The sequence below is a fragment of the Rattus rattus genome, chromosome 8 (genome assembly GCF_011064425.1).
Source record: "Rattus rattus isolate New Zealand chromosome 8, Rrattus_CSIRO_v1, whole genome shotgun sequence".
NCBI lineage: Eukaryota > Metazoa > Chordata > Mammalia > Rodentia > Muridae > Rattus > Rattus rattus.
In genome coordinates, this window is record NC_046161.1 from 101,752,674 (window position 1) to 101,779,618 (window position 26,945).

A 26,945-nucleotide genomic window follows, 5' to 3' on the forward strand; every position below is an offset into this window, starting at 1 on the left:
GGCCAACAGAGCGTCTTCCCATCGTCTATTTCCTGTCCTTGACCTCTCAAGATTCCTGCAGCTTTAGATCATGTGAAAGTCCTGCGAGGAGAGAAGAGTGCATTTCACTGGACGTCATCCTAAAGCTCTTGGCTACTGCTTTGAGTCCCAGTCTCTGAAAACTGACATTGAGAAGCCATTAAACACGAAAACCAAGTGTCTAGGAATAGACCAACAAACTCATACTTTTGATCTTTTTCTTTAGATGAATCACTTCTATAAGGAAACCAGGATAGCTTCCTTGTGGAGGAGCGAGTGCCTCTGCAGTAAAGGTTCATTTTTCTAAACAAATTTTTGGTGGTAGTTCTTTTATTTTGGTTTTTTGAGACAGAGTTTGTCTGTGTTAGGAACTCGCTCTGTAGACCAGGCTGGCCTCAATTTTACCCAGGTCAGCCTGCCTCTGCCTCCCCAGTTCTGGGATTAAAGTCATGTGCCACCACCATCCAGCTTCCAAACATCTTTTTAAGAAGTCAGGAAAATGTTGTGCTGTATTAAATTTTATAATGCAGAGCAGAACTATAAACCTATGTGATTTTAATTTTTCAGCCACACTCTAGAAAAAGCAAAATTTAAATAATATTCAACCCAAATAACCAATACATTTCAATATAGACTCAACATAAATGTTTTGTTTTGGGGCTGGGGATTTAGCTCAGTGGTAGAGCGCTTGCCTAGCAAGCGCAAGGCCCTGGGTTCGGTCCCCAGCTCCGAAAAAAAGAACCCCCCCCCAAAAAAAAACAAATGTTTTGTTTTGGGATGTTTGAGTCAGGGTCTTTATATGTGGCATGGGCTGACCTTGCCCAGACTATTGCAGCCGCCAGTGACACTCCACCAAGACGACCGAGGTGCATTTTGCCCACTTTTTTCTGCAGAAAGCTTTCAAAGTCTGGTGTACATTTTATATCTCATTGGGATCAGCTACATCTGAAGTGGTTTCACGTGGCTCTCGACAAGTCTTCTAGGCCGTTTTCTGCTGTCTATTAGTTGACAATGTGGCTTTGGGAAGAACAGGCTAAATCATAGCAGTACACGATGTTCCTGCTCTTAGCCAAAAATAGTTCCTCTTTCTTAGCAAAGGTGGGATGCTTAAGCAGTGTTAGGAACCAGGTCGGGAAGTACTAATTAGACATTAGTTCTCAAACAACTGTTAGCCTGACAGCGCATCTGTGCTTGAGGCCAGCATGGGTTGCAATTGCCCCTTTTGGCTGCATTATTAGTATTCATCCGGGGCTTTCAACTGTCCCCACTGCTCTGCCTGCCCCTTGCTTCATCTTCACAGCAAACATTTGTGACAACACAGCTCACAAGCGTCATTTTTTCCCCCTCTTTTTCAGCCCTCATCTCGAAATTCTGCGTCAGCAACAACACCTCTAAGCGGAAACTCATCCAGACGGGGTAGTGGGGACACCAGTAGCTTAATAGACCCAGACACCTCATTAAGTGAACTGCGGGTAAGCCACAGTCTGTCTGTCTTTGAAAGGCAGCTTTGGTTTTGTTGTAGTTCACGTAACTTTTAACACTTCTGTGACTTATGAGGAACAACATGGGGCTTATGAGGAACAACATGGGGCTTCTGTAAACACATGGTCATCAGGGCTCCCTGGATATTTCAGAGCTGAGAGGAACAGCTCAGATTATTCTTTCTTCAGTTCTCTCATCTGAAGATTTGATGGCATTGTAATGGGTTCTGCCAGGGCCAAGCAGTTATGTTATCTATATGAAAGTAATTCTTTAAGAGTGATCTTGCCATGTTTTGAGTGGAAAATAATTGGATTTACAAAGAACCACGGACTACGAGAAGGAATCATTAGTCTTTCGAGCCATTATCCTATTAGATACTTGAATCCAGGGTCTCAGTATTTCATAATAAAAGTAGAATATGTGGATGACGAAGTACCTGAGCTAGCGGGAAGTTGACTAGATCCGTCAGTTGAGTCTCCATAGTTTCGAAGCCTTTTATTTTGAAGATGGGAATGCACCAAGCAATTATTTTTGACTGTCTGTCTGATGAGTCTGTTCTCTGAGGAACGGATGGAGACGGGGAGAACAGATACTCATTCGCTTGCTCACTCCCTGGCTTACTCACTCAGTCACCGTGTTCAAACACTTGGCAGTGGACATGCAGACAGCCAGGCATAATCTGGCCTTCAGGAGATCGCTGTCCTTTGAAAAGACAAACTGATTCACATCAATTGAACCAGCTACTCGTATGCAGTGGTACTGAAAGCAGGATAAATTAGTTAGAAAGGCATCGCATCAGACTAGGAAAAGAGATAGCAAAGGCTTCTCACAGAAGCGAGCTTTGAGCTAAGACTTGGAGGAGGGATAAAAATGAGGAAAGCACGGAAGCAGGGGAGCCCCACTTGGACGAGGAAAGCACGGAAGCAGGGGAGCCCCAATTGGACGAGGAAAGCACGGAAGCAGGGGAGAGCCCCACTTGGATGAGCTCAGAGAGCTTGAAGGCCATTGCACAGAACACTTGCCGGAGGATAAGGAAGAAGGAATTGCTGGTGAAAGAAAGCAGGAGGGTGGGAGGTGGGAGGTGAGAGGTGAGGCAGTGGGGGTACAAATCACAGCTGCTGTATTGCATAGGAGAGCAGTATGACTTGATTTGCATTCTTTTTAAAATATTTATTTATTTTACATAAGTACTCTGTCACTATCTTCAGACACACCAGAAGAGGGCATCCGATCCCATTACAGATGGCTGTGAGCCACCATGTGGTTGCTGAGGAAATTGAACTCAGGACCTCTGGGAGAGCAGTCAGTGCTCTTAACCATCTCTCCAGCCCCTGATTTGCATTCTTAAAAGTGACTCTAACCCTAGCCACAGTCCTGAGGGAGAATGTCACCCAGGGCTTGAACAGTGAGGGTAAAGTGGGCAGATGAAGGCTTTCAGGGGAACACATAAGAAACTGGCCCTGATGTGAACTCGTAACTCTAAGGTAAGAGTAAGCAGTGAGTCAGGAGACAGAGTATCAAACAGAAAGCTGCCTTTTTCCTTCTCTTCCCTTTTTGTAAAAGTGAGGTTGCTTGTATTTTTGTGGGTTGGCTTGAGCAGGTGGAAAGGGAGGCTGAGAGTTGAGGGGAGCAGACAACAGCTGACAACAGTGTCGGAGTCAAGAGGAGAATGATTGGACTAACTGGAGGGTTTGCCTGTGGCCATGCCTTTCCACTGCCGAGTAGCAGAAGAGGGTGTTGTGGACTGGGGCAGGTGCCTGGCTTGTGAAATTGCAGGACAGTAGAAGAGGAGGAGTTGTAGGACAGCAGCAGGGAGGAGAGCAGCAGGGCAAGGGAGCTCTTTGAGCTCTTACTATTGATCAGGCGTAAATGCATAAGGAAAAGACGTGCCTTTAGGGGCTTCATTCTCCTGGGACAGAAGGACACTGAGACACCATTCCAGCCTTGGACTTAGGCAGTGCCCGAATAGTTCTTGGCATTTGTGTAGTTTTGCCCTTGAAAGAATAGCCTCTGAGGAAGAGGTCCTGATGGGCCCCCTAGCAAAGTAGTTGTTGAATGAATCAATGAGTGCAGGACTCACACACCTATCAGAGAGGGGATGAGACAGGCAGGGGAAGCACAGAGCAGGATGCTCTCCAACCGTCCCTCTGGGTCATTGCTGCACTCAGCCCTGATGCAGTTATAGCCCACCTTGACAGTACATGACATGACTGGACACAAGAAATAATACTTTCCATTTAAAAATTGGCCTATTTAAAAAATATTATAGAGGGGCTGGAGAGATGGCTCAGTGGTTAAAAGCACTGACTGCTCTCCTGGAGGTCCTGAGTTCAATTCCCAGCAACCACATGGTGGCTCACAACCATCTGTAATGGGATCTGATGCCCTCTTCTGGTGTGTGTGCGAAGACAGCTAGGGTGGGCTTATTTATAATAAATAAATAAATCTTTAAAAGATATTATGGAAACTTTTGGAGCAGGTGCTCTTGTCATCATTTAAATGTGTCCTCAGAACAGAACCTCTCGTTGGAAATGGTTTTCATTGTATATAAGTTCCCTCTCTTTCTCCCTATTAATGTGCTTATTGCCTACATAATTTAAAAGTGACTGAGTTCTTGTGTGTACTGTATTACGTTTTTTGAAACTTATGAATGAAGAGTAAAATTTGCTTCCAATTACTATGTAGTTTATTAGTTGCAAATGAAGTATTATGCTAAAATATTTATGATTTATTAAATTAAAAACTTAATTTTAAAATGTCAGAATTAATATACATTTTAAAAACATATATTTATATCCTGACTTCTGTTTTCTAATGTTGTCTTTAAAAAAAGTCAGTACCAATTAAGGACTGACACTAATTTCTCCAGCTCCACTGTCATTGGAAGGGTTTGCCTCTTGCAGTGGTTTGAGAGTGATGGATGTTCATATTTTTATATTTAACTTCTCTAGTTTTAGATGAACTAAGTTGTGTCTTCATCTGATTCTTTTGAGTTTTGGATATATTTGTACGATGGTTCCTTCCTGTGTCCTGCAGGACATCTATGACCTGAAGGACCAGATACATGATGTAGAAGGGAGATACATGCAGGGGCTTAAGGAACTGAAGGTACAGGGCTCCTGCTGCAGCCCACGCATGCTCTGTTAACAGCACAAGTGTTGGTAATGGGTTCCAGTGTCCTATTAATCACTGCTCATAGCTTTACTAACAGTGTTTGTCCTTCACGCATGTGCTTAACCTGCAAAGCACAGTCAAGGGAAGCCTGCAGTCTGTGCTGATGTTTAAATGTTAACTGTGGGTTTTGGGGGGAGGTTTTCTGAGTAGAAGATAGTGTAACTTGTATTTTTTTGTTGTTTTGAGACAGGGACTCTCTGTGTAGCCCAGGCTGGTCTTAAGCTTATGGTCGTCCTGCTTTGGCCTGGATGCTGGGATTGTAGCTGTGTGCTGACAGATCCGCTCCTTACAGTTTTTACTACTTGTGAAATATTCAGTTGTCTGTCTCTTAGGTCTTAACCATACAACACTAAACAAACACGTGCAAACATTCTCAAGATCCTTTTACTGAGAACTGGACCTGACAGCTCTTCCCAGTACAGTGGTAACATTGTCTGGTTCTGTCACCAAGTCCATTCTGGTTAAAGTGGAAGGAGGAAGCTCTGCCCCTTTGAGAAGAAGGGACCTGAAGCGTGCATACTGGTTATTTTCGTGCCTGTATGTGGGTTAAGTATGTCTAGTGTCTTAATGAATTTGGATATGGCAGGATATCTCAGTGAGTAAAGTAGCTTGCGCCAAGCCTGATGTCCTGAGTTGGATCCCTGAAATGCACATGGTTGAAGACGTGACCCGACACCCACAGATGTCCTCTGCCCTCCACATGTGTGCCGTGGCATATAGACAATAATAAAAGTAATTTAAAAAATTTTAAGAGATCTAATCCTTAAAGAAAATAATTTGGAGGTCAGTTTGCATAGCTATCTATTCCCAACAAGTATGTCTGTACTTGCCACTGTAAATGTGTCAGGGAGACATTGGGTTGCAAAAGGCATTTGATTATGCCCACCTCCTCCATGTTTTAAGTATTAGGTTCAAGCTGGATAGGATGGAGAAACTAAAGGGATTTTTGTTTGTTTGTATATTTAAGCCAAACATCAGTAAGAGTGAATGCAAGGCATTCCAAAACGAGACTCGGCGTGCACACGCACGTGCGCGCGTGCACACACACACACACACACACACACACACACACACACACACACACACACACCCTAGACAGGCCTCATAAGCAAGGCTTCCTCACTCCTTCCTGTCATAATCTGAAATAACTCCACAACTAGTCAAACCTTTTATGTAGGTAGCATGGTCCAGAATTCACAGTAAAGTCATAGGACCAAAAGGATGAGAGTCCATCCGTGCTCTTGGGGGCATGAGATGAGGCTGTGAATACACACCAGGAGAACTCATCAGTTGATGGGCCACTTCTTTTACTGCTCTAAATCTTAGGGTTTAGTCCTCCCTTTAGGGTATAATTCATACCTTGCCCTAGGGCATAAGTTCAGTATTCTAGGTATATACTCTCTAATGCCTTATACAACAGCACATCCAGACAGCAGTCAAGTGAGGCAGAGTTTCTAACTGGGTTTTGTTATTGTTTATTTATTTAAAACATCTCACTTACATTCTATATCTGTGATTACACTCCTTGAAGAAAAAAAAACAACAAATTTGATTTGATGGTTTGAAATTTAAACAGTAAGACCCCTTCTCTTAATCCACATCAGCGTGTGACTAGATGGCAGAGCTCTGGCTATCCTTGAAATGATTCATTTCTTTGGCAGAAAAGTTACAACAGTAAAATCATCTGGTTGGTGACTGACCATTGTGTTTTGGCGAATCCTATTAGAGAGGGTGTGCCTCACTACCGAGAACATTGTTCTCTGCGGACTCTGTGTACTTGTGGAGAGTTTGGCCCAGCCCCTGCCATCTTTCCTTTAATCAGGAGCAGAGTAGCGCCCTCCCATGCCACAGAGGATACTGATAGTATGTAGTACTGCTCAGAAAATCCAGTAACAGAGTTCAAGAAGCATCAGTGATGTGAAAGGTCTTTAATGGTTCTGTAAAGGAATAAACCCATTTAAAAACTACTAAGCATACGTATTGAATCTTAATACAGAATTATAGTGATAAATAAGTGAACATAACTTACCTATTTTATTCTAGCGAGTATAAGCCTGTCATGAAAAGTAGCTTTTTCATTGAAAAAGTAGCAAGTCGTGGAACAAAATACATGTATATAGTTAGTGTTAAAAATAGTAAAACAGGCTAAGGGTGCCTGTGCACACATGTGAAAGGAAATAGCCTGATTCAGGGCACTGCTGCCTCTGCAGGGAGAGTGGGCAAGGAATGTTTCATTTTTACTTCCCATAACATCTTACCATGTTTTTGGCTTAGGTATTTTTAAGAGCAGTTTTTTAATTGATAACATTCAGAATTATTAAACATTTCCTCAAAATCTAGTGGTACATGAACTGTCTCTGGGTGCACTTAGTATATTTGATTAAAGTCAGAAGGGCACCCGTAATAGAACAGAGTAATGATTTCACTCAAGCCTCTCTTGGTGATCTGGTGAGCTCCTGGGGCTTACTTGCAGCTACATGGGTGAGCCCCAAAGGGTTATGTCACCAAAAAGTCACCCCCAGCAGGATTTAGGCTTCCCCATTCTGCACAGATGCCCCCTCCAGGCCAGTTTCCACAGTCTAATACTCCTGCACTTCCCTAGATCCTGTGCATCTGGACCAGAATTTCATGCTACTGACAGGGCAGAGGGGAGGGAGTGGCTTCCCTCACTTTAAGTGAGAATCTAATAGCTTCTCCGTGTTTTCTTATGAGAGAAGATCAGCAGGCCCAGCCTTTTTTTTTTTTTTTTTTTTTTTTTTTTTTTTTTTTTCGGGCTGGGGGCCGAACCCCGGGCCTTGTGCTTCCTAGGCAAGCGCCTTCCCCCTGGGCTAAATCCCCCCCCCCCCCCTTTTTTTTTTGAGTGTGTTTGTGTCTGTGTAAATGTGTGTGTGCCTGTGGAGGCCAAGGGTGCCACTGTGAGCTGCCTTACCTGGGTGCTAGGAACTAAGCTCAGGTCCATTTCAAGAGCAGTGTCGTCCCTCAATCTCCGAGCCATCTCTGCAGCCCCAACAGGCCCAGTTTGCTCTGGTTAATTCCAGCCGCTCTGATTAGGATGCTAATGGCAACTCCTGGGAGGACAATGTTCCCCAGCAGCCACTGTCTGCCCTACCTGAGTCCTTCAGTCTCTGTGTGGGTCTCATCTGTAAGGTGAAGAGGGTTGTAACTAGTGCCTGCCCTGATGGAGTTGCCCACTCAGAGGATTGTCTACAGGAGAGCAACGAGAAGAGCAGGAAAATGCTCAGTAGCTGCCATGTAGTCTCAGGTGTTAGATGTGACGTCACTCAAGGACCTACCTGAATCTGTAAAGAAACCTTGAGCTTAATGCCTTTGCAGCTGACCCTGTGAGTCCTATCGAGTGTTTAGCTGCAGTGTGATGCTTCCTTACACAGTTGGTTGGGCCTTGTATTTGGCTTTTACTGTTCGACCTGCTCTAACCTTGTTATCACTGATTATTTGATTTTTTTCCTCCACAAATTGTAAGTTATTGTGCATCAAAGACTTTGGGCTTGCTATATGTATTAGGAATTTTCTTGAAAACATGACTGATAGAATGAATACATGTGTGCATACATACATATGTATGTACACACACACACACACACACAGGTGCACACAGACACACGATCTACTAAGGGGACTTTCAGACTGTGGTCTGATGAGTGGTCCCAACAGTGGCTGTCTTCCTAGGGAGGGTCCAGGAATCCAGCAGTTGTTAGGTCTGTGAGGCTGCGTGTCTCAACTGGCCATGAGGACTTGCAGGAACCCCAAAGAAGACAGCTGCAATGCCAGGGAAGGGTGGAACCTCCCAGTAAGACTGAGGGCAAGCAGGCTCCTTAGGAACAAAGCTCCCACTTCAGTGTCCTTTACGGAGGCTGCCACTAGGCAGTGTGGGCCAGACTTATTATGGGTCTTTAACCTTAAATGATCCAATCAAGAAAAACCCCTTACAGGCGTAACTGCTTGGGTTTCAGTTAATTCCAGATGTAGTCAAGTTGACTATCAAAAATAGCTGTCATAGTATATATAACAGTATATATAATGCCTCATGCTTATAAACCCAGCACTTGGGAAGTGGAGGCAGGAGGATCAGGAATTTAAAGCCAGCATTGTCTTAAACACAAAGAAACAAATAAACTGAGGTCAAGGGAGTGGGGAGAGAGAAAGGAGAGAGGAGAGAGAAAACCACCTTTGGACCAGGTTCTGTGCCACACACTGGAAGCCTCAGGTATGTGGGAGGCTGACACAGGAAGATGACCTGAGCCTGTGAGCCCACGACCAATCTGAGCAGCACAGCAAGAACACCTACCTTTCTCAAATAACTTTGGGTAAGCAAGACAGAAAGAACACTACACGCTTATAAAAGTGTACAATTCAGAAATTCCTCTTGCAAGTTGAGAGGCCCAGCTGGGTACTTCCCTTAGGCCACTACAGCGCGCCCCACAAAATCTTCATTAAGCTAGACCAAACCCAGCTCTGAGACATGAAGACAGCTCAGGCTTCACGTCACCAAGGGCCAAGCCCAAACTGAGCAGCTCTCATTCTTCCAGTCTCTGAAAGTTTATATTGCTCTAAGGGGACTTGAGATTTTGGTGGCAAGCAGTTTAGCTGAATCGATTCCTTAGCATGCGCTGGTCACCACCTCAGCCTGCACAGTGGTTTGTGTGAACTCGGTAGGATTGGAGATGCTGAGAACAAGCACCAAGTGTCCGTCATCGTGTAATGTCTGACATAAGTGCGTGCCTCGACTTTAGTTTTGTTTTGTTTAAAAAATTAATCTCCTAGTAGGAGAAGGATTATCAGCTACAAACGATCAGTATATTAAGTGTCCATTTTATACTGTGAGCTAACAATAAAAAAATGAAGATACTGGATTCAATACTTCCCAATCCAAGTACTAGTAGAGGGTTTGGCAGTGGTTATGAATGCTTATTTGAGGAATATCTAGGCATAGATAGTCAAAGCTTGAAACATTTACACTATGGCTTCAAAGTGTGGGTATACACCAAAATCACCCTGGAGTTACTTAAAATGTAAATTGCTAATCTCTACCTCCAGGTTTGATATTCAGTGGATCTGGGAAAGGGTTGAAAATTTTTGTTTCATAAAACTGACTCAAAATGACTATTGCTATTCAAGTAAGATAAGAATATTTTTCCACCTTGGCACTTTAAAGTCTTTTTAGAAATATATTTTATTTTTGTTTGTATACATGGGTGGTTTCCCAGAATTCAGAAGACATCAGATCTCTTAGAACTGGAGATACAGGTAGCTGTGAGCTGTCTGTAGTGGGCGCCACAAATCAAACTTGGATCCTTAACCCCTGAGCCATCTCTCCAGCCCCACTTCTGAAGTCTGTTATGTGCGTTTTACAGGAAACCGTGCTGCACAGAATTTACATGGACTAGTTACATTATGTATTTTGTCCATGTGTTTTAGTTATGAGCACCCTTGGATTCTGTTAAACATGGAGTCATCCTAAAATGATGAGGATGTTTTTTCTCTTAGCCTCTTGGATGAAATTTGGCAGTATATAAATAGGTGTCATTGAATTTGGACCTTCCTAGAGTTGAAAATATAAAATATGCTTTTAGTTAAATGTTTTCAATTCTATTTTGAATTATACCTGTATTTAGTTCCGATTTGTGAAACATAGAATTGCTGGTTAGAGCATTGGGCATCTGAGCAACTGCCAGACTGTTTCCAGAGTAGGCGCTTACCCTCTGTCAGCAGTGTAAGGGACCCAGTGTCACCAGACCCTCCCCGACCCTTCTTCCTTTCAGGAAGAAAGGGCTTGCTAGGGATTGCGGTGGGGTGTCTCCTGCTGAGCATTACCTCTGTATATCCAGAGTTTCTATGTTTACTTTGTGTGTAGGCGGTTGGTTATCCTGAGCTAACCTTTGAGTGGTGTTGGGCATCTGTCGTCATTCTTTACACAGTGGTTGTTCCAGCACCATTCATTGTTTTCCCTTTGGATTCTGCGGACACCTTTGTTGAACACTGGTTATAAATGTAAGGGTTCTTGCTGGCTAATTTGTTTACTACTTTATTAGGTTCTTATACTTCTCCTTCCCTTTCAACCTTTATTCCACCCCAATCCCTTACAACCCCCCCAACACTTTGTAGGAGAGGAAAAAGGTTGGAGGGCAAGGAGGCATAGACCTCTTTAGACTACTTCCTATTGATTAATGGTGTTGAGTTCCTGGGGCAAGTCCAGTCTTCATTGTTGAAGTCCATGAGTCCAGCAATTAGCAAACATAGCTGCAGGATGAACCAGCAGCAGGGGTACAGTGGCAGCAGTCACACAGACCCTCTGGGGTTCTGAATTTGTCCAGAGTCCTCAGAATTAAACTATCTGTTGCTGACAAAAACCATGCCCCTCGTAGAGTAGGAGACAGTCCTCGTCAGCGGCTGTGGACTGACTGAAGCTGGGATTAAAACAAAAGCGTAGTCACATCACTGGGTTTTTAAGGAAACCAAAACGCTCAGAACGGGAGGCCTGTAGCTGTCTTTGGCTGTTTTGTGGGTTGTCCTTTCTTCCACCCTTTCCACCTCCTAACACTAGCTAAGAGAGGATAGAGTGGAAAGAAAAGAGATCCTAGAATAAAGTCAGAAAGGGTCAGAAAGAGGGAGCTGTTATCATTAGACTACTTCCTGCTAGTTAGAGGTCTCAGGATATCTAACTTCTCCTTGTTTCTTTTTCGTCCACGATTCTTTAACAAACCTCAAACACAACAACCAACCAACAACCCACACTGCCTTTCAGGGCCCTGGCATTTATTCTGAAAAGTCCCCAGAATTCCAAATGTCACACACTCACAGAAACTATCTGCAGCTGCTAAAATACACCCATGCTAGAGCACTGGGCAAATCATAGTCAGCTGCTGTGGACAGTCTGAAGTAGTCACATATCCCATACCTGGGATTAAAAATAATATTCTTGGGGTTGGGGATTTGGCTCAGTGGTAGAGCGCTTGCCTAGGAAGCGCAAGGTCCTGGGTTCGGTCCCCAGCCCCGGAAGGAAAAAAAAATAATATTCTTATATTTCTGTGCTTTTAAAAGAAACCAAAATTCCAGAATTCTCATTACAGTGTCCTAAGCCTGTTTTACTGATTTTGGTTTGTTAAACATTGTATCATTTAAAAACAAAACAAAACAAAACAAAAAAGATCTGTAAAACTAGTTGCTTTTCTAAATGAGTTTTTCTTTTTACCTTTTAATAAGTCAATGTGCAATTGCAATTATCACGTTACTTACTGTTTTAAAATATATACAAATACCTTAGGTAAAAGCTTTAGAATTATATAAAATTTCAGACCCTGTGCAATAGCTCTTAAGTGATTTTTGTATTTACTTGACTCGAAGATGGATAATTGCTAGGAAAAATGCCCATTCCCATTTACATTAGAATTATGCACACTGAGGAAATACTGAAAACAGAAACCCAAAAGTGGCAAAATTCAGGGACGTGTGTGGTTGTGCGGAGAGAGGGTGTGTTCTCTCAAACTGCTGTGTTTCGATCACCAGACGTTTGCTTGTTAAAGACTGGCATCAATGGGAGGAGGGCCCTTGGTCCTGTGAAGACTTGATGTCCCAGCGTAGGGGAATACTAGGGCAGTGAGGCGGGATGGGTTGATGGTTGGGGGAAGCACCCCCATAGAAGCAGAGGGGAGGGAGGATGGGATGGGGGTTTGTGGAAGGGAAATTGGGAAGGGGGATAACATTATAACATAAATGTAAATAAATAAAATAATCAGTAAATTTAAAAAATAAAAAAACTACAAGAGAAACTTTTGAAAATATTATTTGTTCTACATTTTCTGTTTCTTAAAAACAAGTGTTTTCTGCACACCTTTTCTTTGTTGCTTGATGTTGTGTTCATGGCATGCAAAGAGAACACTTCTCAGAGAGGCATTAGTGTCTTCTCTCTCTGTTACATGTGCACGCTACTGAGCAAGGGGTGCCTAGCCTGCTTGCATTGTGTGGAATGTTCTGTGTATGTGCCAGCCCACACTGCTGTGTGTCACTCATGGGCAGCCACCGTGTCGTAGATGTCAGGCTGATGGTATTTTGTTATTTAGGAGTCTTTGTCTGAAGTAGAAGAGAAGTACAAGAAAGCCATGGTGTCCAATGCACAGCTAGACAACGAGAAGAACAATCTGATCTACCAGGTGGACACCCTCAAGGACGTCATCGAGGAACAGGAGGAGCAGATGGCAGAGTTCTACAGAGAAAACGAAGAGAAATCAAAGGTAGCTGTTCATCTCGACACCACTCTCTGGGCAGACATCAGAGCCCACCCTGTAAAGGGGGTGGGGTTGGTGGGAAGCTGCAGTCAGAACGGAGAGGTCTGAGAAATCAGGCGGTGGTGTCCTGTTTTGAAGGAAAACGTCTAGACTTCTTTAGGTTTTTAAAAACTAGATCAGGAACTCCAATATTCTTTCAACTGTGAAAATGATGTTGAGTTGCTTCTTTGTCTCCATTGAAAACAGAGTGACAGAACTTTGAAGCCCTCAGTGAGACAGGCTTACTTAGCAGCACTGTGAAGATGTGAGTCAGGTGTGTCCTAAGAATCATACATAGCTGGAGAATAAAAGCCACCGGCCAAAGTGTCACATCTGTCCTCAGGCGGCTGCAGCATAGACAACTGGGCTGGACATTTTAAAGTTGGTTTCTTAGTAGAGAATAAGTTGTTCTGGGTATTATTGTTAGAAATTAGTTACTGCTGCATTGCCAATCTAGAAATAAAAAGAAAACAGTGTTGGAGTTGGTGCTGATGAGTTGTGGCAAACACCATCTGAAGGCAGGTGACAGCACTTGATGAGCTTCCATGGTCATGGTGTCATAATACTTTAATAAGGAACTAGCTTATTGACAGGTGAAAGCATGTTACTAAGGGGCCATTATTAAGAGATGGCTCGGGGGCTACACTTGCTGTTCTTCGAGGGCCTCAGGTTTAGTAGCCAGCGCCCATGTCAGGTGGCTCACAGCTGCCTGTAACTCCAGCTCCACAGGGTCTGACCCACACTCTGGCCTCTGCAGGTTCCAGCATACACATGGTACATATACACGCATGTAGATATTCACGCAGACACATAAAATGAAAACAAGCCTTTACGATTTATATTGATTCTAAGCACAGAAAAAGAATGTTGAGAATCTAATGAGTCCATCTGCTTCCTCTTGTTGCCATCAACCCATAGTTAGCTCAGCCCCATCCTTTTCAACCACTCTGTACTTAAAGCAAATTCTAGGCATCTGTTTTAATAATTAAACTTGTCAGACAGCATGTTCTCCCTTTAGGAAGTATATTAAAAGACATTTCAGGGCTGGAGGTGGCTGAGCAGATAACGCACTCGTCATATAAACTTAAGGACAGGAGTTTGGATCCTCAGTGCCCGTGTAAACATCGTGGCATGGCAGCGCACCTGTAACTCTAGGAGGCACGGGCAGGGTCAGGATCCTGGAGAAGGCTAGGGCAGCAAAGCCACGAGCTCTGGCTTCCACAGGAGACTCTGCTTTAATAAGAAAGGTGAGAGGATAAAACCCTGGCTTACGCCTCAGCCTCACCCTTGCATGTCTGACACCACAGACGTGCATGCACACACATGCTCATACAAAAGACCATTTCACATTTGAAAGATTAATATCAATCCCTCTATATTAAAATTATAGTAGTTTCAAAGTGCCATACCCAGTTTTCCTTTTTTATGCTTAGAAAGAAATCAGAAGCTAGCCATGATTGTGCACATAATCCTAGCATCTGAGAAGCTGAGGCAGGAGGATAATGGATTTATAGCCTCCAGGATTACGCTGAGACCCTTTCTCAAATCAAAGCAGAAGCAGCTGGCTGTGGTGGCACACATCTTTAGTCCCAGTATGGAGGAGTCCGTCAAGAGGGTACTCTGGGGTCTGAGACCAGCCTGGTCTAGTAGTACATTCTGGGCCAGCTGGGACTGTCCTGTGAGACCCTGAGACTTCGTATCGTCCCCACCCCGCCCCAGTCAGCCCTCTCCCAGCTGTAGGCTCCCAGGATCCAGGGGAGCCCCACACCTTGAAATTGGTTGCTGTATCGAGCCTCTTAGCTAATGCTTTCCTTTCCACCTCTCCCCGGTACAGTTCAGATTTGAGGAAATTTGATTGTGTCCTAAGAGCTTGCTACTATTAAAACCTTTTTTTCCCTCATGCCCACAGTGTCTTTTTTTTGGGGGGGGGGCCTCCCTGTCCTCTTTAGTTCCTGTGAAGAGGCTGTCAGGTTTAGAGATGTCACTAAATGTAACTGGAGCCCTTTTTGCAAGCCCGCTTCAGAAGTGACATGGTCCTTTCTTTCTACGGAGCCCAAGTTGCTGGCTGTCTTTTTGTGCTGTAGCTGAATGTTTAGAGCTTAGATCTGGCTCCAGGGAATCTGAAACCTTTTCTGGCTTTCACGGTTACCAGGCAAGCAAGTGACGCACAGTCGTACATGCAGGCAAAACACCTATACACATAAAAACTCAAACATGATTCAAGTCCTGTAGAACTATACAAAACACCTGTACACATAAAAACTCAAACATGATTCAAGTCCTGTAGAACTATACAAAACACCTGTACACATAAAAACCCAAACATGATTCAAGTCCTGTAGACGTCCCGTGTAAAGTCTGACTCAGTGGAGCTTAGCATATCACGTAAGGTGCGTCTGTCACACCCAGAAGATACCGACGCTCTCTCAAGGAGAACCTGAGTGTTCTTTACCCACTAGCTTCCTGTGCCTAACCCCCAGCCCCAAGTAACTACTGGGCTTCTTTGTGTCTCTGTAGATTTCCTCGTTCTAGACTGTGATATCTGAATCATGAAAGAACTATTTCACGATTGTCATCTCCCACTTAGTGTAGTAATCCTCAGTCAGCCATGTTGGGGCATGCATATAACTGCTTCATTTCTTTGTGACATGTTAATATTCCATCTTTAGGGTAGCTACTTATAGTGGGGGATCCAGCAGCATTAATTGATATTTGGGCTGTTTTTCCCTTTGGCCTTTGGTGAGAAATGCTTGCATGAGCATCTCTGTGGCGTTCGTGTGGACGTTGCTTTCCCTTGTCTGATGACTTAGGAGTGGGTGCTGGGTCATTTGGCAGCTGCAGACTTTCCAGAACAGTGTCAGCATTTCGGCCAGCGTTGCTGGCAATGTTTTCCACAATATCCTCTCCCCTGTTTGCTAGTGTTTGGCCTTCCGTCTGGCCAGCTAGTGGATATAACTCTGATTTGCATTTCTCTGAGAAAGCTACTGGGTTTAAGTATCTTTTCATGGGCTTCTGGTGTTTCTTTTGAAATTGCTTATCTTTCAGTCTTTATTACTGTTGCAGGACTGTATCGGTTAATCACTTCATTGCCCTTCAGTCAAAATATGTATGTGGGCTCTTGTTTGTTTGTATGAAAAAATACGCTGTGCTGTGATGGCTCAAGTTTATCTGCATGATTCTAGGGATGGTATCGGTCTCTGCTGTACCCCATCCTCTTTGCCCTAATTCTTACTGCTTTATTCCATGTCACTCAGAAAAGCAGGACCACAGTAACACTGGTGCAGTGTAGGAAGCAGTCACAGTGCTTGACTTGGCCTTTACTTTGGGACAGTAGGCTATGCATGACCAAAATACTGTTTTTAAAACGTTACTTGAAATAGACGTTTTTAAAAATTTTTATGGTAAAGACGTACCACAATAAAGTTACCATTTTAGTCATTTTAAAGGGTGGCAGTTACCATCCTGCCTTCATCAGTCAAATTCTGGTTTACAGCACTCAGCGTAAGGCTCCTCCTTTCACAAGGCTGGACACTGTCCCCTGCCACATTTCACCCCACTAGTCTTCACTTGCCGGGTCGTGGATTGTTTCTTCTACCTGGAGCTACACTTTAAATTGAACTCTGACCTGTGTAAAGATAGGTCGATCTGAAGTCAAAGGACATGAATTTAAATTTTATGTCTTTCATCCTCATTTTTCTCTTTATTAAGGGAAATTCTTTTTATTTTATTTCTATTTTTTTAAAAAGTTTATTCATTTTGTTTTGTCTATGTGTGCACCATGTGTATGCCTGGTGCTTGTGTAGGTCAGAAGGATTGAGATCTTCTGGAACTACACTTAGAAATGACTGTGGGCCACCACATGGGTGCTGGGAATCAAACGCAGGCCTTCCGCAAGGGCAACAAGTGCTCAGACCCGCTGAGCCATCTCTCCAGCCCTGGAGAATTCTTCTTACATTTAGTGATCCGTCTTTCCTTTCAGAAGTCAAGAAGCTATGTCAGCCACTCTGATTAAAGAGAGAGACAGAGCGTTTGAGATAGATGGAGACACATCGGTTTGTGCTCTCCCTCAGAGAAGGGCAGCACAGTAACTGCTGCCCTGCTTGTAGCACACAAATCTTCACTGATCTTCCTGCTGCAGTTACCCCGTTGTGCCCATCCATGGTGTTTGCAGTGTTTGCTGTCCAGAAGTCACCCTGCAGAGCCATGCGTGATGACACGGAGCTACTGTGTTTCTCTTCCCGTGAGCATGTGTCATGTCGGAATTGCTCCCTCTTGTTTCCTGGGCTTTAGCCTGGTTTTCCTGTTCTCAGTGGGTTGTTGTCATTCTCTTATTTTAGGAGTTCCTCAGTTGGAAAAGGGCAGTAAGTATTTGTCTCGGAACAGAAAGGACAGTTCCTGGGCAGCTCGTCCTTCCCATCTGTACTCTGGCATCCTCTGCTATTCTAACAACGAGTCTCTTGTCCTGCCTTCCCTTTCCTGTTTCTGGAGATTGGAATCCTCTCCTCTACAGTTACTCATTTTAAAGACGTCCCTACCTTTTGCTGTCCCTTTTGGTCCTTTTCTTCCTTCGTCATACAAGATGGAGATTTAAAGTTTGACCCTTTTCATGCAAGTCAGCTCTCTAGACATGATTCTGGGAGTCACATGGGAGGGACCTCTATGTTAAATTACACACATTCAGCTTTGTGTCTGTCCCTTGGCCTCTAACAGCAGCGTTTTCTTAATGACAGGAGTTGGAACGGCAGAAACATATGTGCAGTGTGCTGCAGCATAAGATGGATGAACTCAAAGAGGGCCTTCGGCAGAGGGACGAGCTCATCGAGGTACGTGCTTCAACCGTCAAAAAGCTCGATTTTGAAAAATGACTTGGATAGATGGTGGTGTTTGTTGGGAGACTATTACAGTCCTATAGGGCAGTGTTCGCAGCTTTCCTGATGTGACCATCTAATTCCTTATATTGTGGCATGATGACCTCCAACCATGAAATTATTTCTGATGCTACTTCATGACTATAATTTTGCTACTGTTGAATAGCAATGTAATTATCTGTGTTTTCGGATTGTCTTAGGTGACCTGTGAACAGGTTGTTTGTCTCCTAAAGGGGTTATAACATACACTTTGAGAACTGCTGCTATAAAGTTTACTTGTGTTAACATTGGCTTTCTCAAATTTTTTGGAAAGTGAAATATGAAGGCAAGCATAGGAAGTGAATGCTTACCAGCTCTCTAAAATCCTCCCTTCAAAGGTCGGAGCTTTGGCCAGAGTCCTTATTTGTAAGCACTTTTTCCTGAAGGTTATCATAGGAAGTTGGAAAGGGAAGCATTATGGAGTCACATATTCTGTGGATCCTAGTGTGTACCATGCTACAGGACATGATTCTTGAGTGAGAATTTTAACCTTCACTCAGGCTGGTACACTTGAGGTGGCTGAGGAAAAGGAGGGAGTTGTCAAGATCTTTAACTTACACTACAGGGCTTCAGGCTCCCCACAGTGGAGGAACGCTGGGCCACAGCACTTCAGCGTCCCTGTGAAAGGAGGGCGGGACACAGCACATGTTCAAGGCATTCATCCACCGCCCCTCCCATCCCCCCCGTGCTTACGTGATTTGGTTTTTGTTAAGAATTCATGTGAGAGATAGTAAAGCTCGATTTTTTTTTTGTTTGTTTGTTTTTTTTGTTTTTGTTTTTTTGTTCTTTTTTTTTTTCGGAGCTGGGGACCGAACCCAGGGCCTTGCGCTTCCTAGGCAAGCGCTCTACTACTGAGCTAAATCTCCAACCCCAAAGCTCGATTTTTGACATTTGTCATGAATTCCTTGGCAAACAAGCCCAGGGTGCTAGATACAGATTTTGGATGCCTTAGTCTTTTTGTGTTCTCAGTTCCCATCTTTTGATCTATTGATCGTGAACAACTGAACCCGAGTATCAGATGTAATGCCTCTAGGTCTTGAGAATTACGATCTGCATAGTCAAGTGGAGAGCGTGTGAGTAGGGGCGATATCGCTGTTCACTGATGGGCAGCACAGAGGGAGACATGGGAAGAGGTCTGGGATAAGCAATTGCAATGGTTGCCTTTTTGTTGCAGTGATGGCTAAAAGGGGAGGAGGAGAGGGTTTATTCATTGTGCATTTTCAGGACACAGTCCATCACTCTGAGGGAGGTCAGGGCAGGAATACAAGGCAGGAACCTGGCGGCAGGACTGTTTGCTGTTCCACACAGCATCATCTCCAACCAGGGAACTCACTCACAACCCAGGAAGTGCGCTGTGAAGCATGGGGCACGCATGCTGTGTGCTAGCTGGCCAGCTCACTGGCCGAAGCTGACTCCTCACTACAGTGTCCTTATAGAGCCCAGCCTGCCTGCCCGTCAGTACACTGGGCCCCTTCACATCAGTTAGCAGTCAAGATAGTCTCTCACAGATATGCCTACAGACTACAAAGATGACTCTACTCACCTGAGACTTTGCCCCAGGGGATTCTGGGCCATGTTAGTGCTAAATAGGACATCATTACTCACCAGAAGACTTGTTTGAGAACGGCAAAGTGTTAAAATACCAACTTTATAAAAACTAATGTTTCTTTTATACTTTATGATATTCTTGATATTTCAGTTTTTGCCAAAAAAAATCAAAATGATCAGGCTGAGTTATGTCTGTCTTTTTTTTTTTTTTTTTTTTTTTTCCAAAACCTACAGCTTCCTTTCTGGTAAAGGATTATTTGTTCCTAAAGCAAACACAAGTTTCCTTCTGCAAATATAAGTGGCTCCGTTTGGGTAGAAGGGCAGTTATCACAGGATGAGAGCAGGAGTGCGCGTAGGAATGAAGACTGACTGGATGGCTGCCACAGCTCCGTGGTTGGAACAGTTGTTCTAATGCCCTTTTGACATTTGCCCTGCACTCTTTCTTGGGGTGCTTGGGATCAGACCCAGAGCCTGTGCACACACAGCACATGCTTGGCTGCAGCCTGCTGTCCTCCCTCACTGACTGTTGTGGGTCAGCCGGGAGACAGTGGATGTCCCCGTTCCCTCCTCTGTGGATCATAGACTTCCCCTCTTCTGTTAAAATCCTCCTGCCTTCTTCTGTTTTCCTCCTTCTAACTCCCTTGCTTTTTTTTCTTTCTGCTTTTATTATTTTCTTCCCCTCTTCTTCAGGAGAATCAGCGCCTCCAGCAGAAAGTAGACACCATGACAAAAGAGGTGTTTGACCTTCAGGAGACCCTGCTCTGGAAAGATAAAACAATTGGGGTATGAGAGGAGGCGGGGCTTAGGAGGAGCTCATTCCTGAGGGACAGACCAAGAGAATTTAGCTCAGAGCTTGCCAAAAAGCCATCCTTCTATTGTCACATGCCTGCACGGTATGGATAGACAGAGGACAGAGAATAGCCTCCCTAGGGATCCCCGGTAGCGCGCCTAGAGAGGACTCCGCTTTCCAGACTCCATGCTTGTGAAGCCTACAAATAGAAACCTTTGGAAGAAGTGCTCTCCCCTTCCCATAGAGTAAGGATCCTTAGCCCACAGCAACCACAGGCATCTACTTCACATTCCGTGGGCAGTTAGATATGCTTACATTATAAAATATGGATCGAAAATGAAGATGGGGAGGTGGAGGGGAGATGTTAGCTTATAAATTGTTGGTGAATAAAATAGGAAGGGATTACAAATCAGTTTTAATTATGGAAATGGATAGGAATGTGGGATCATAGGGCTGCCAAACTGTGACACCGGTTTAATTATAGCCCTGCACGCCCAGTGGGGCCGGGGAGGAAAACCTCCTCACTGCCGTTTGGTGCTGCCGGTACAAGCCCAGCACGCTGCAGGATGGCAGAATTAGTAACATACCTAGCTCCATAGGCTAGAAACTTAAAGAACATAAGATACTTTTATATAATTTTTTGAAGCTTAAGTTAGCAAGTGTCCAAAATTCCATCAAAACCTAGAAAATCTTCCCAAGGGACATTGCAGTTGTGAATTACTTTATTTATAAATGCTTTTCCTTGGGAAAGTGAAGTGATATGTGGGGTTGGTGCACAGAGTAGGGAGAGTGAAATGATGTGTGGGGTGGGTGCACAGAATAGGGAGGGTGAAGTGATGTGTGGGGTGGGTGCACAGCATGCAGTTTGTAGAGAAAAAGTTTCAAATGCACACAGTGTCCGGAATGGCCATCTCGCGGGTCAGGAGGCCCACGGCTTCTTATTCAGAGGATTTTCTTAGTGTTTTAACCTGATTGCCTTGGAACAGAAGCTGACTAGTTAGAGCAAAACTACACACCCATAAAAGCGCTCACTAAAACAGTCCTTGTTTTCCGACTAAAAAGACATGCCAATGCTGCTGTAGTGGCCCACGCCTTCGGTCCTAGCACTTGGAAGAAGAGGCAGGCAGGATCTCATGAACTCAAGGCTAGCCTGGTCTATATAGCAAGAGCTACATAGCATGACCTGTCTCAAAAAGAAAAGTAGGAGAAAAGAAAGAAACGTACACGCTGGTGTTAAGGTAGACCTCACGTTGCTCTTAATTGTCTGAGGCTTTATTGAAACTTTGTATAAGATATAATGAAGTTTTAAAGAGTAAACCTTGACAGGCTGCTGAGATAGCTCAGGGGTTAGAGTGCTTGTCTGACAAGTACGATGCCTTGGGGCTGGTCTGCAGAACCTACCAGAAGGTGGGAGGAAGGAAGATTCCAAAGTGCTCCTCTGACCTCTGACAGAACACACACAGTAATAAATGCTTTTTTGAAAAAGTAAATGTTTTTATATTGAGGAAAATTAAGATTCATGTTCAAGTTTAAGAAATGATACCAAGATATCCCTGTGTACCCTTTGCTCACAAGTGCCACATCGTGCAGAGCTGTGTACAGTGTCACAGCCAGGACATGTCTGGTACAGTGAAGATGGAGCCACTTCCATTTGTCCTTTTTATAGATACCCATCTACCACTGCCTGCCAGTCCTGAGAGCCACTCTATAATTTGCCATTTTCAGAACGTTGTATAAATAGAAACATATGGTGTGTAACATTTTTGGACATAGGTTTTTCCCCATTCAGCATAACTTGAAGTTTATCTAGTTGTACCAGTAGTTATCCTCCCTTGGCTTTTCTTTACATTGTACCGATCACAAACAGTGACCATGGGACATGTTGGTGCACACTGGTCCCTCTTCTCAGCTTACGGCCTGTTCCCATTAGCCATGCCACTCCCTCACTCCTGCCACCACCGCTCCATCATGTCTCCAAGTTAACTACTCAGGCTCCTCATCAAGGTGCTCTCATGTAGCCCTTGTCCATGGATGGCATAAGATCCTTACGCTTCATCAGCACTGCAGTTGTGTGTGAGAATTAATGACTCTCTGTCTCTCTGTCTGTCTCTCTCCCCTTCCCTCCTCTCTCCTCCTCTCTCCCTCTCTCCCTCTCCCCTCTGTGTGTATGTGAGAATTAATGAATCAACCTTTCTGTCTCTCTGTCTCTCTCCTCTCCCCTCTGTGTGTGAGAGAATTAATGAATCTACCTCTCTGTCTCTGTCTCTCTGTCTCTCTGTCTCTGTCTCTACCCCCTCTCCTCTCTCCTTTTCCCCTCTCCCCCTCCCCTCTGTGTGTGTGATCTTACTGTGTAGTTCAGGCTGACTCCCCATTTCCTTCTTAGTGCTGGGGTTCCAGGCATCCTTCACACGCACTCAGCAAATGTTCTTACTGTTGGAGACTGAGTGGGGTCCCCATCATGTGTGTGAGGTTACTGTTGGAGACTGAGTGGGTCCCCATCATGTGTGTGAGGTTACTGTTGGAGACTGAGTGGGGTCCCCATCATGTGTGTGAGGTTACTGTTGGAGACTGAGTGGGGTCCCCATCATGTGTGTGAGGTTACTGTTGGAGACTGAGTGGGGTCCCCATCATGTGTGTGAGGTTACTGTTGGAGACTGAGTGGGGTCCCCATCATGTGTGTGAGGTTACTGTTGGAGACTGAGTGGGTCCCCATCATGTGTGTGAGGTTACTGTTACTGCCCCTGGGCAGCAGCGCCCACCGTGCCCGCTGTGGACATGCAGTGCAGACATGTCTTGGTGCCCTGCTTTCAGTTATTTTGGGAGCATCCCCAGAGTTGGAGCTGCCAAGCCACTTAGTTGTTCTACTTAACGTTTTTGAGGACTGGCCATTCTGCACTTCACTTCCCTTGGACAGCGGGCAAGCATGGGCTCCTCCTTTCCTCAGCAACACTTGTTACTTTTCTGTCATCTGCTCTCACGGTTTGCTCTCACAGTCCTAGGAATGGAACCTAGGCATTCACTCCTCTACCACTGAGCCGTATCTCTAGATGTGGATTTTTAATTTTATTATTTTTTTTTGAGACAGAGTCTGTGTAGACCAGGCAGAGTCCAGATGTCTCGCTTCTTTTTCATTTGCTTCAGCACCCAGAGCACCACTCATCTCTAGCTTCATGTGCAAGAATAAAATGTAATAACTTAGCCAGCAAACGTGCCAGCAGGTCCCAGGTGACATCAGTCCTCTCCGCACTGGCCGCCTGCAGGTCTCACAGCTCCCACCCAGACTAGAAGAGTGCACACGAGAGGCCTCTGAGCTCGTGGCCAACCCGACCACAGTTAATTGTCATTTTCAATAAGTACAGCTTTTGACCGGCTGCATCGAATACAGCCCGGTTCACGTCTCTGGTTGGCTTTTTGTTGCTAAAATTAGATGTTAGCTCTTTGACAAAGAATTGTGTAGATCTCTGCAAAGATGAGCTCCGTCCTCGGATCCTGCAGGCACAGGGCGGTGGGCATGCGGTCAGGCAAGTTCTAGAACAAACGCATCTGACCCAATTAGAAGGTGTCTCAGTAGCTTTCAAGTTTTGTGGTGAAACGAACAAATATACAGGATATATATTTATTTTCCTATCAGTAATTATGGGAAGAGGAAAATCTAAAATCTAACAGGAAAACAAAACCCAGTACTGTAATTGTGGAAGGAGGTACAAAAGCCCTGAGCTGGTGTTGCTGAGATTTTTGGGATTGGTCTGTTCCTGAGGTCTTGTGTTCGGTGTTGTTATTGACAAGTGCATTGTGGGAGTGACTGCCTCCTTGGCTACTTCACGATGACAGCACAACTGCCTGCTGTGCTTTTGTGACACACATCTAACCTGTGGCAAGGTGACTGCTGTGCCTATAACACACATGTAACTCACACGGTTCACACAGGAAGTGTTCCTGTGCCTGTTCTAATGTTCCATTGGCCGTTAAGCGTGTTAACAGCAGTGGCAAGTGTTAAAGGCTTGAGAATCTAGAGTCTCAGGTCACTCTACAGCTACCTGCAGATAGAGCAGATGTGTGAATTTCCACCGTTTATGGGAAGAGTTAGAGTCTGCCGTTGCAGTGTGAAAAGGAAGGAAGGGCTTGTCTGAGGGATGATTCCCCAGCATCATGCGGGATGAACGTGAAAGAAGAGAATGCAGCCTCTCTATGCTGTGCTATAAAACCATATGCGAGGGCTTTAGAACCAGAGGGAACTGCATTCATCTTCTCCCCTTGGTGGCTACTGTAACTTTGGGCAGGGAGATGAGCAGTGATCACAGAGGGCAGAAGGGTGGAGTATCACCACTAGGCCATGCTACCCACTGCCACAGTCAGTGCGGCGCAGTGCTGGTGCTCAGACTAGCACTGTGGGGGCTTTTTATAAATTACTCAGTCAGAGCCAGGCATGTTGATTGACACATGCCTGTTATCCCACTGTGGGTAGAGACACTGGAGGCCCAGGGTTACATAGCAAGTTCAAGGCCAGCCTAGGCAGTATGAGACCTTCTGTTCAGCTACAAGAACCAGGAAACACCTCCTAGCCACCAGTAACTAAGCGGTTGACCACTTTTGGCCTGGTGATGAGATAAAACATGGAATGCATGGAAAAATACGTATTAGAAGGGATTTTAGAAGCAGTGCTCCCGCCAGGCTCTGCACTCTTTCTTTCTCATCCTGGTGTTTGAGCGCAGTTCAGAGCTGCCTGCCCTTCTGCCTTTCCCAGACTCTGTAACTGTAACTCGCAAAGTGCAAGCAGTAGGGCCAGTGTGCCTCCGAAGTGACTGCTGCTGCTAGGCTTCTGTTTGTCAGATGTGCTGGAGAGATCACTGTCAGGTCCCCAAGGCCAAATCCGAAGCCCCTGACCTCTTATCCAGCTGGGCCAGTGTTCATTTTGTGTTTTGTTTTTCTCATTTTATCAGTGCATCAGAAAACAAGGAATCATGCCTGTGTATAACTAAGATAACATAAGCAGGTTGTGGGACTCCCTTTGGAGATGAGTACTTTGCTCTAACACTTGGAGAACAAGCCGACAGCCAGTATTTAAAATAATTTATCCAGACTCGCCTTTCTTCCCAAACTAATTTCATTTTACAAATCAGGCATATTCTTAATTAAATTTCTCTTGTTTAGCATGAAGGAAATGTGTTGTGTGTTTTTTGTTGTTTACCAAATGATAACATACTGAGGAAGTCAGGCAGGACATTTTGCGTGTAAAGATGGTCTTCATGTGATGAGCATGTCTTGCCAAGATCGTGCATGCGCTCCTCTTTTTAAACTCTTCCGCAGCTGTGCACACAGGCTGTTCCCACTGCCTGCTGCTGTTTTCATGCTTCTAACCTCCTGCTTGTAGGCCTTCCTGCTTACTGGATTAGTCACCTTTCTCTTGCTCTTTTTCTATGCTGTTTTTGCCCTTGCTACCCTGCCTAAAACCAGGCCCTAGAGAAACAGAAAGAACACATTGCCTGCCTCAGGAATGAGCGAGATGTGCTCAGAGAGGAGCTGGCTGACCTGCAGCAGACAGTGAAGACAGCAGAGGTATGTCAGCCTGGGCCTTCTTCCCTCCTCTGGCCTTATTTCTTTTCTCACCATAAACCACAGCCTTGGTTTGATGGTTGGTTGAGCTGCTCCTCCACAGAGGTATACACATAACTCATTCTCGCTTTTACCTCGGCAAACACACATTGCTGCAGAGATGCCGCGAGAGACCTTAGTCTCTGTGTGGGTTATCGTTTGTGACACCACGTTTTTTCTTCTCCACAGAAGCACGGCTTAGTTATAATCCCAGAGAGTACTCCCAATGGCGACGTCAATCATGAGCCAGTGGTTGGAGCCATCACTGCTGTGTCTCAGGAAGCTGCTCAGGTCCTGGAGTCAGCAGGAGAAGGGCCACTAGGTGAGACACACACACACACACACACACACACACTTGCTGTTTAGTCCTGGTCGATACCCGGCTTCCATCTGGGGTCAGGGTGGGTGCCGAGAAGGAATCTGGACACATTGTCGTTAGACCCTGCAGTGGAGTCCTCAGGAGAGAAACACTGCAGGTTCATACACATCCCCTTGTACTTAAAACAGACTCTGTGCAGATCCCGTGTGCTCCCTCTGTGCAGATCCCGTGGGCTCCCTCTGTGCAGATCCCGTGGGCTCCCTCTGTGCAGATCCCGTGTGCTCCCTCTGTGCAGATCCCGTGGGCTCCCGTGGGCTCCCTCTGTGCAGATCCCGTGTGCTCCCGTGTGCTCCCTCTGTGCAGATCCCGTGTGCTCCCTCTGTGCAGATCCCGTGTGCTCCCTCTGTGCAGATCCCGTGGGTTCCTCCTGTGCAGATCCCGTGTGCTCCCTCTGTGCAGATCCCGTGTGCTCCCTCTGTGCAGATCCCGTGTGCTCCCTCTGTGCAGATCCCGTGTGCTCCCTCTGTGCAGATCCCGTGTGCTCCCTCTGTGCAGATCCCGTGTGCTCCCTCTGTGCAGATCCCGTGTGCTCCCTCTGTGCAGATCCCGTGTGCTCCCTCTGTGCAGATCCCGTGTGCTCCCTCTGTGCAGATCCCGTGGGCTCCCTCTGTGCAGATCCCGTGTGCTCCCTCTGTGCAGATCCCGTGGGCTCCCTCTGTGCAGATCCCGTGTGCTCCCTCTGTGCAGATCCCGTGGGCTCCTCCTGTGCAGATCCCGTGGGCTCCCTCTGTGCAGATCCCGTGGGCTCCCTCTGTGCAGATCCCGTGTGCTCC

At 45.2% G+C, this 26,945-nt stretch overlaps 1 protein-coding gene across 11 annotated transcripts in view; it reads left to right on the top strand.

Moving 5' to 3' along the window:
• The window catches only part of Lrrfip2 (LRR binding FLII interacting protein 2), a 104,546-nt gene that overhangs the window by 65,751 nt on the left and 11,850 nt on the right, over nt 1-26,945 (top strand). For 5 of the 11 annotated variants that reach the window (XM_032910812.1, XM_032910815.1, XM_032910814.1 and 2 more), the window contains 6 exons: nt 1,374-1,490; nt 4,537-4,608; nt 12,753-12,923; nt 17,687-17,779; nt 25,656-25,757; nt 25,983-26,115. In XM_032910812.1, the coding sequence (XP_032766703.1) occupies nt 1,374-1,490; nt 4,537-4,608; nt 12,753-12,923; nt 17,687-17,779; nt 25,656-25,757; nt 25,983-26,115 (688 nt within the window). Of the gene's footprint in view, nt 1-1,373; nt 1,491-4,536; nt 4,609-12,752; nt 12,924-17,686; nt 17,780-20,101; nt 20,195-25,655; nt 25,758-25,982; nt 26,116-26,945 lie in introns of all 11 variants that reach the window. The other 6 variants (XM_032910818.1, XM_032910819.1, XM_032910821.1 and 3 more) reach the window with 4 other exon arrangements.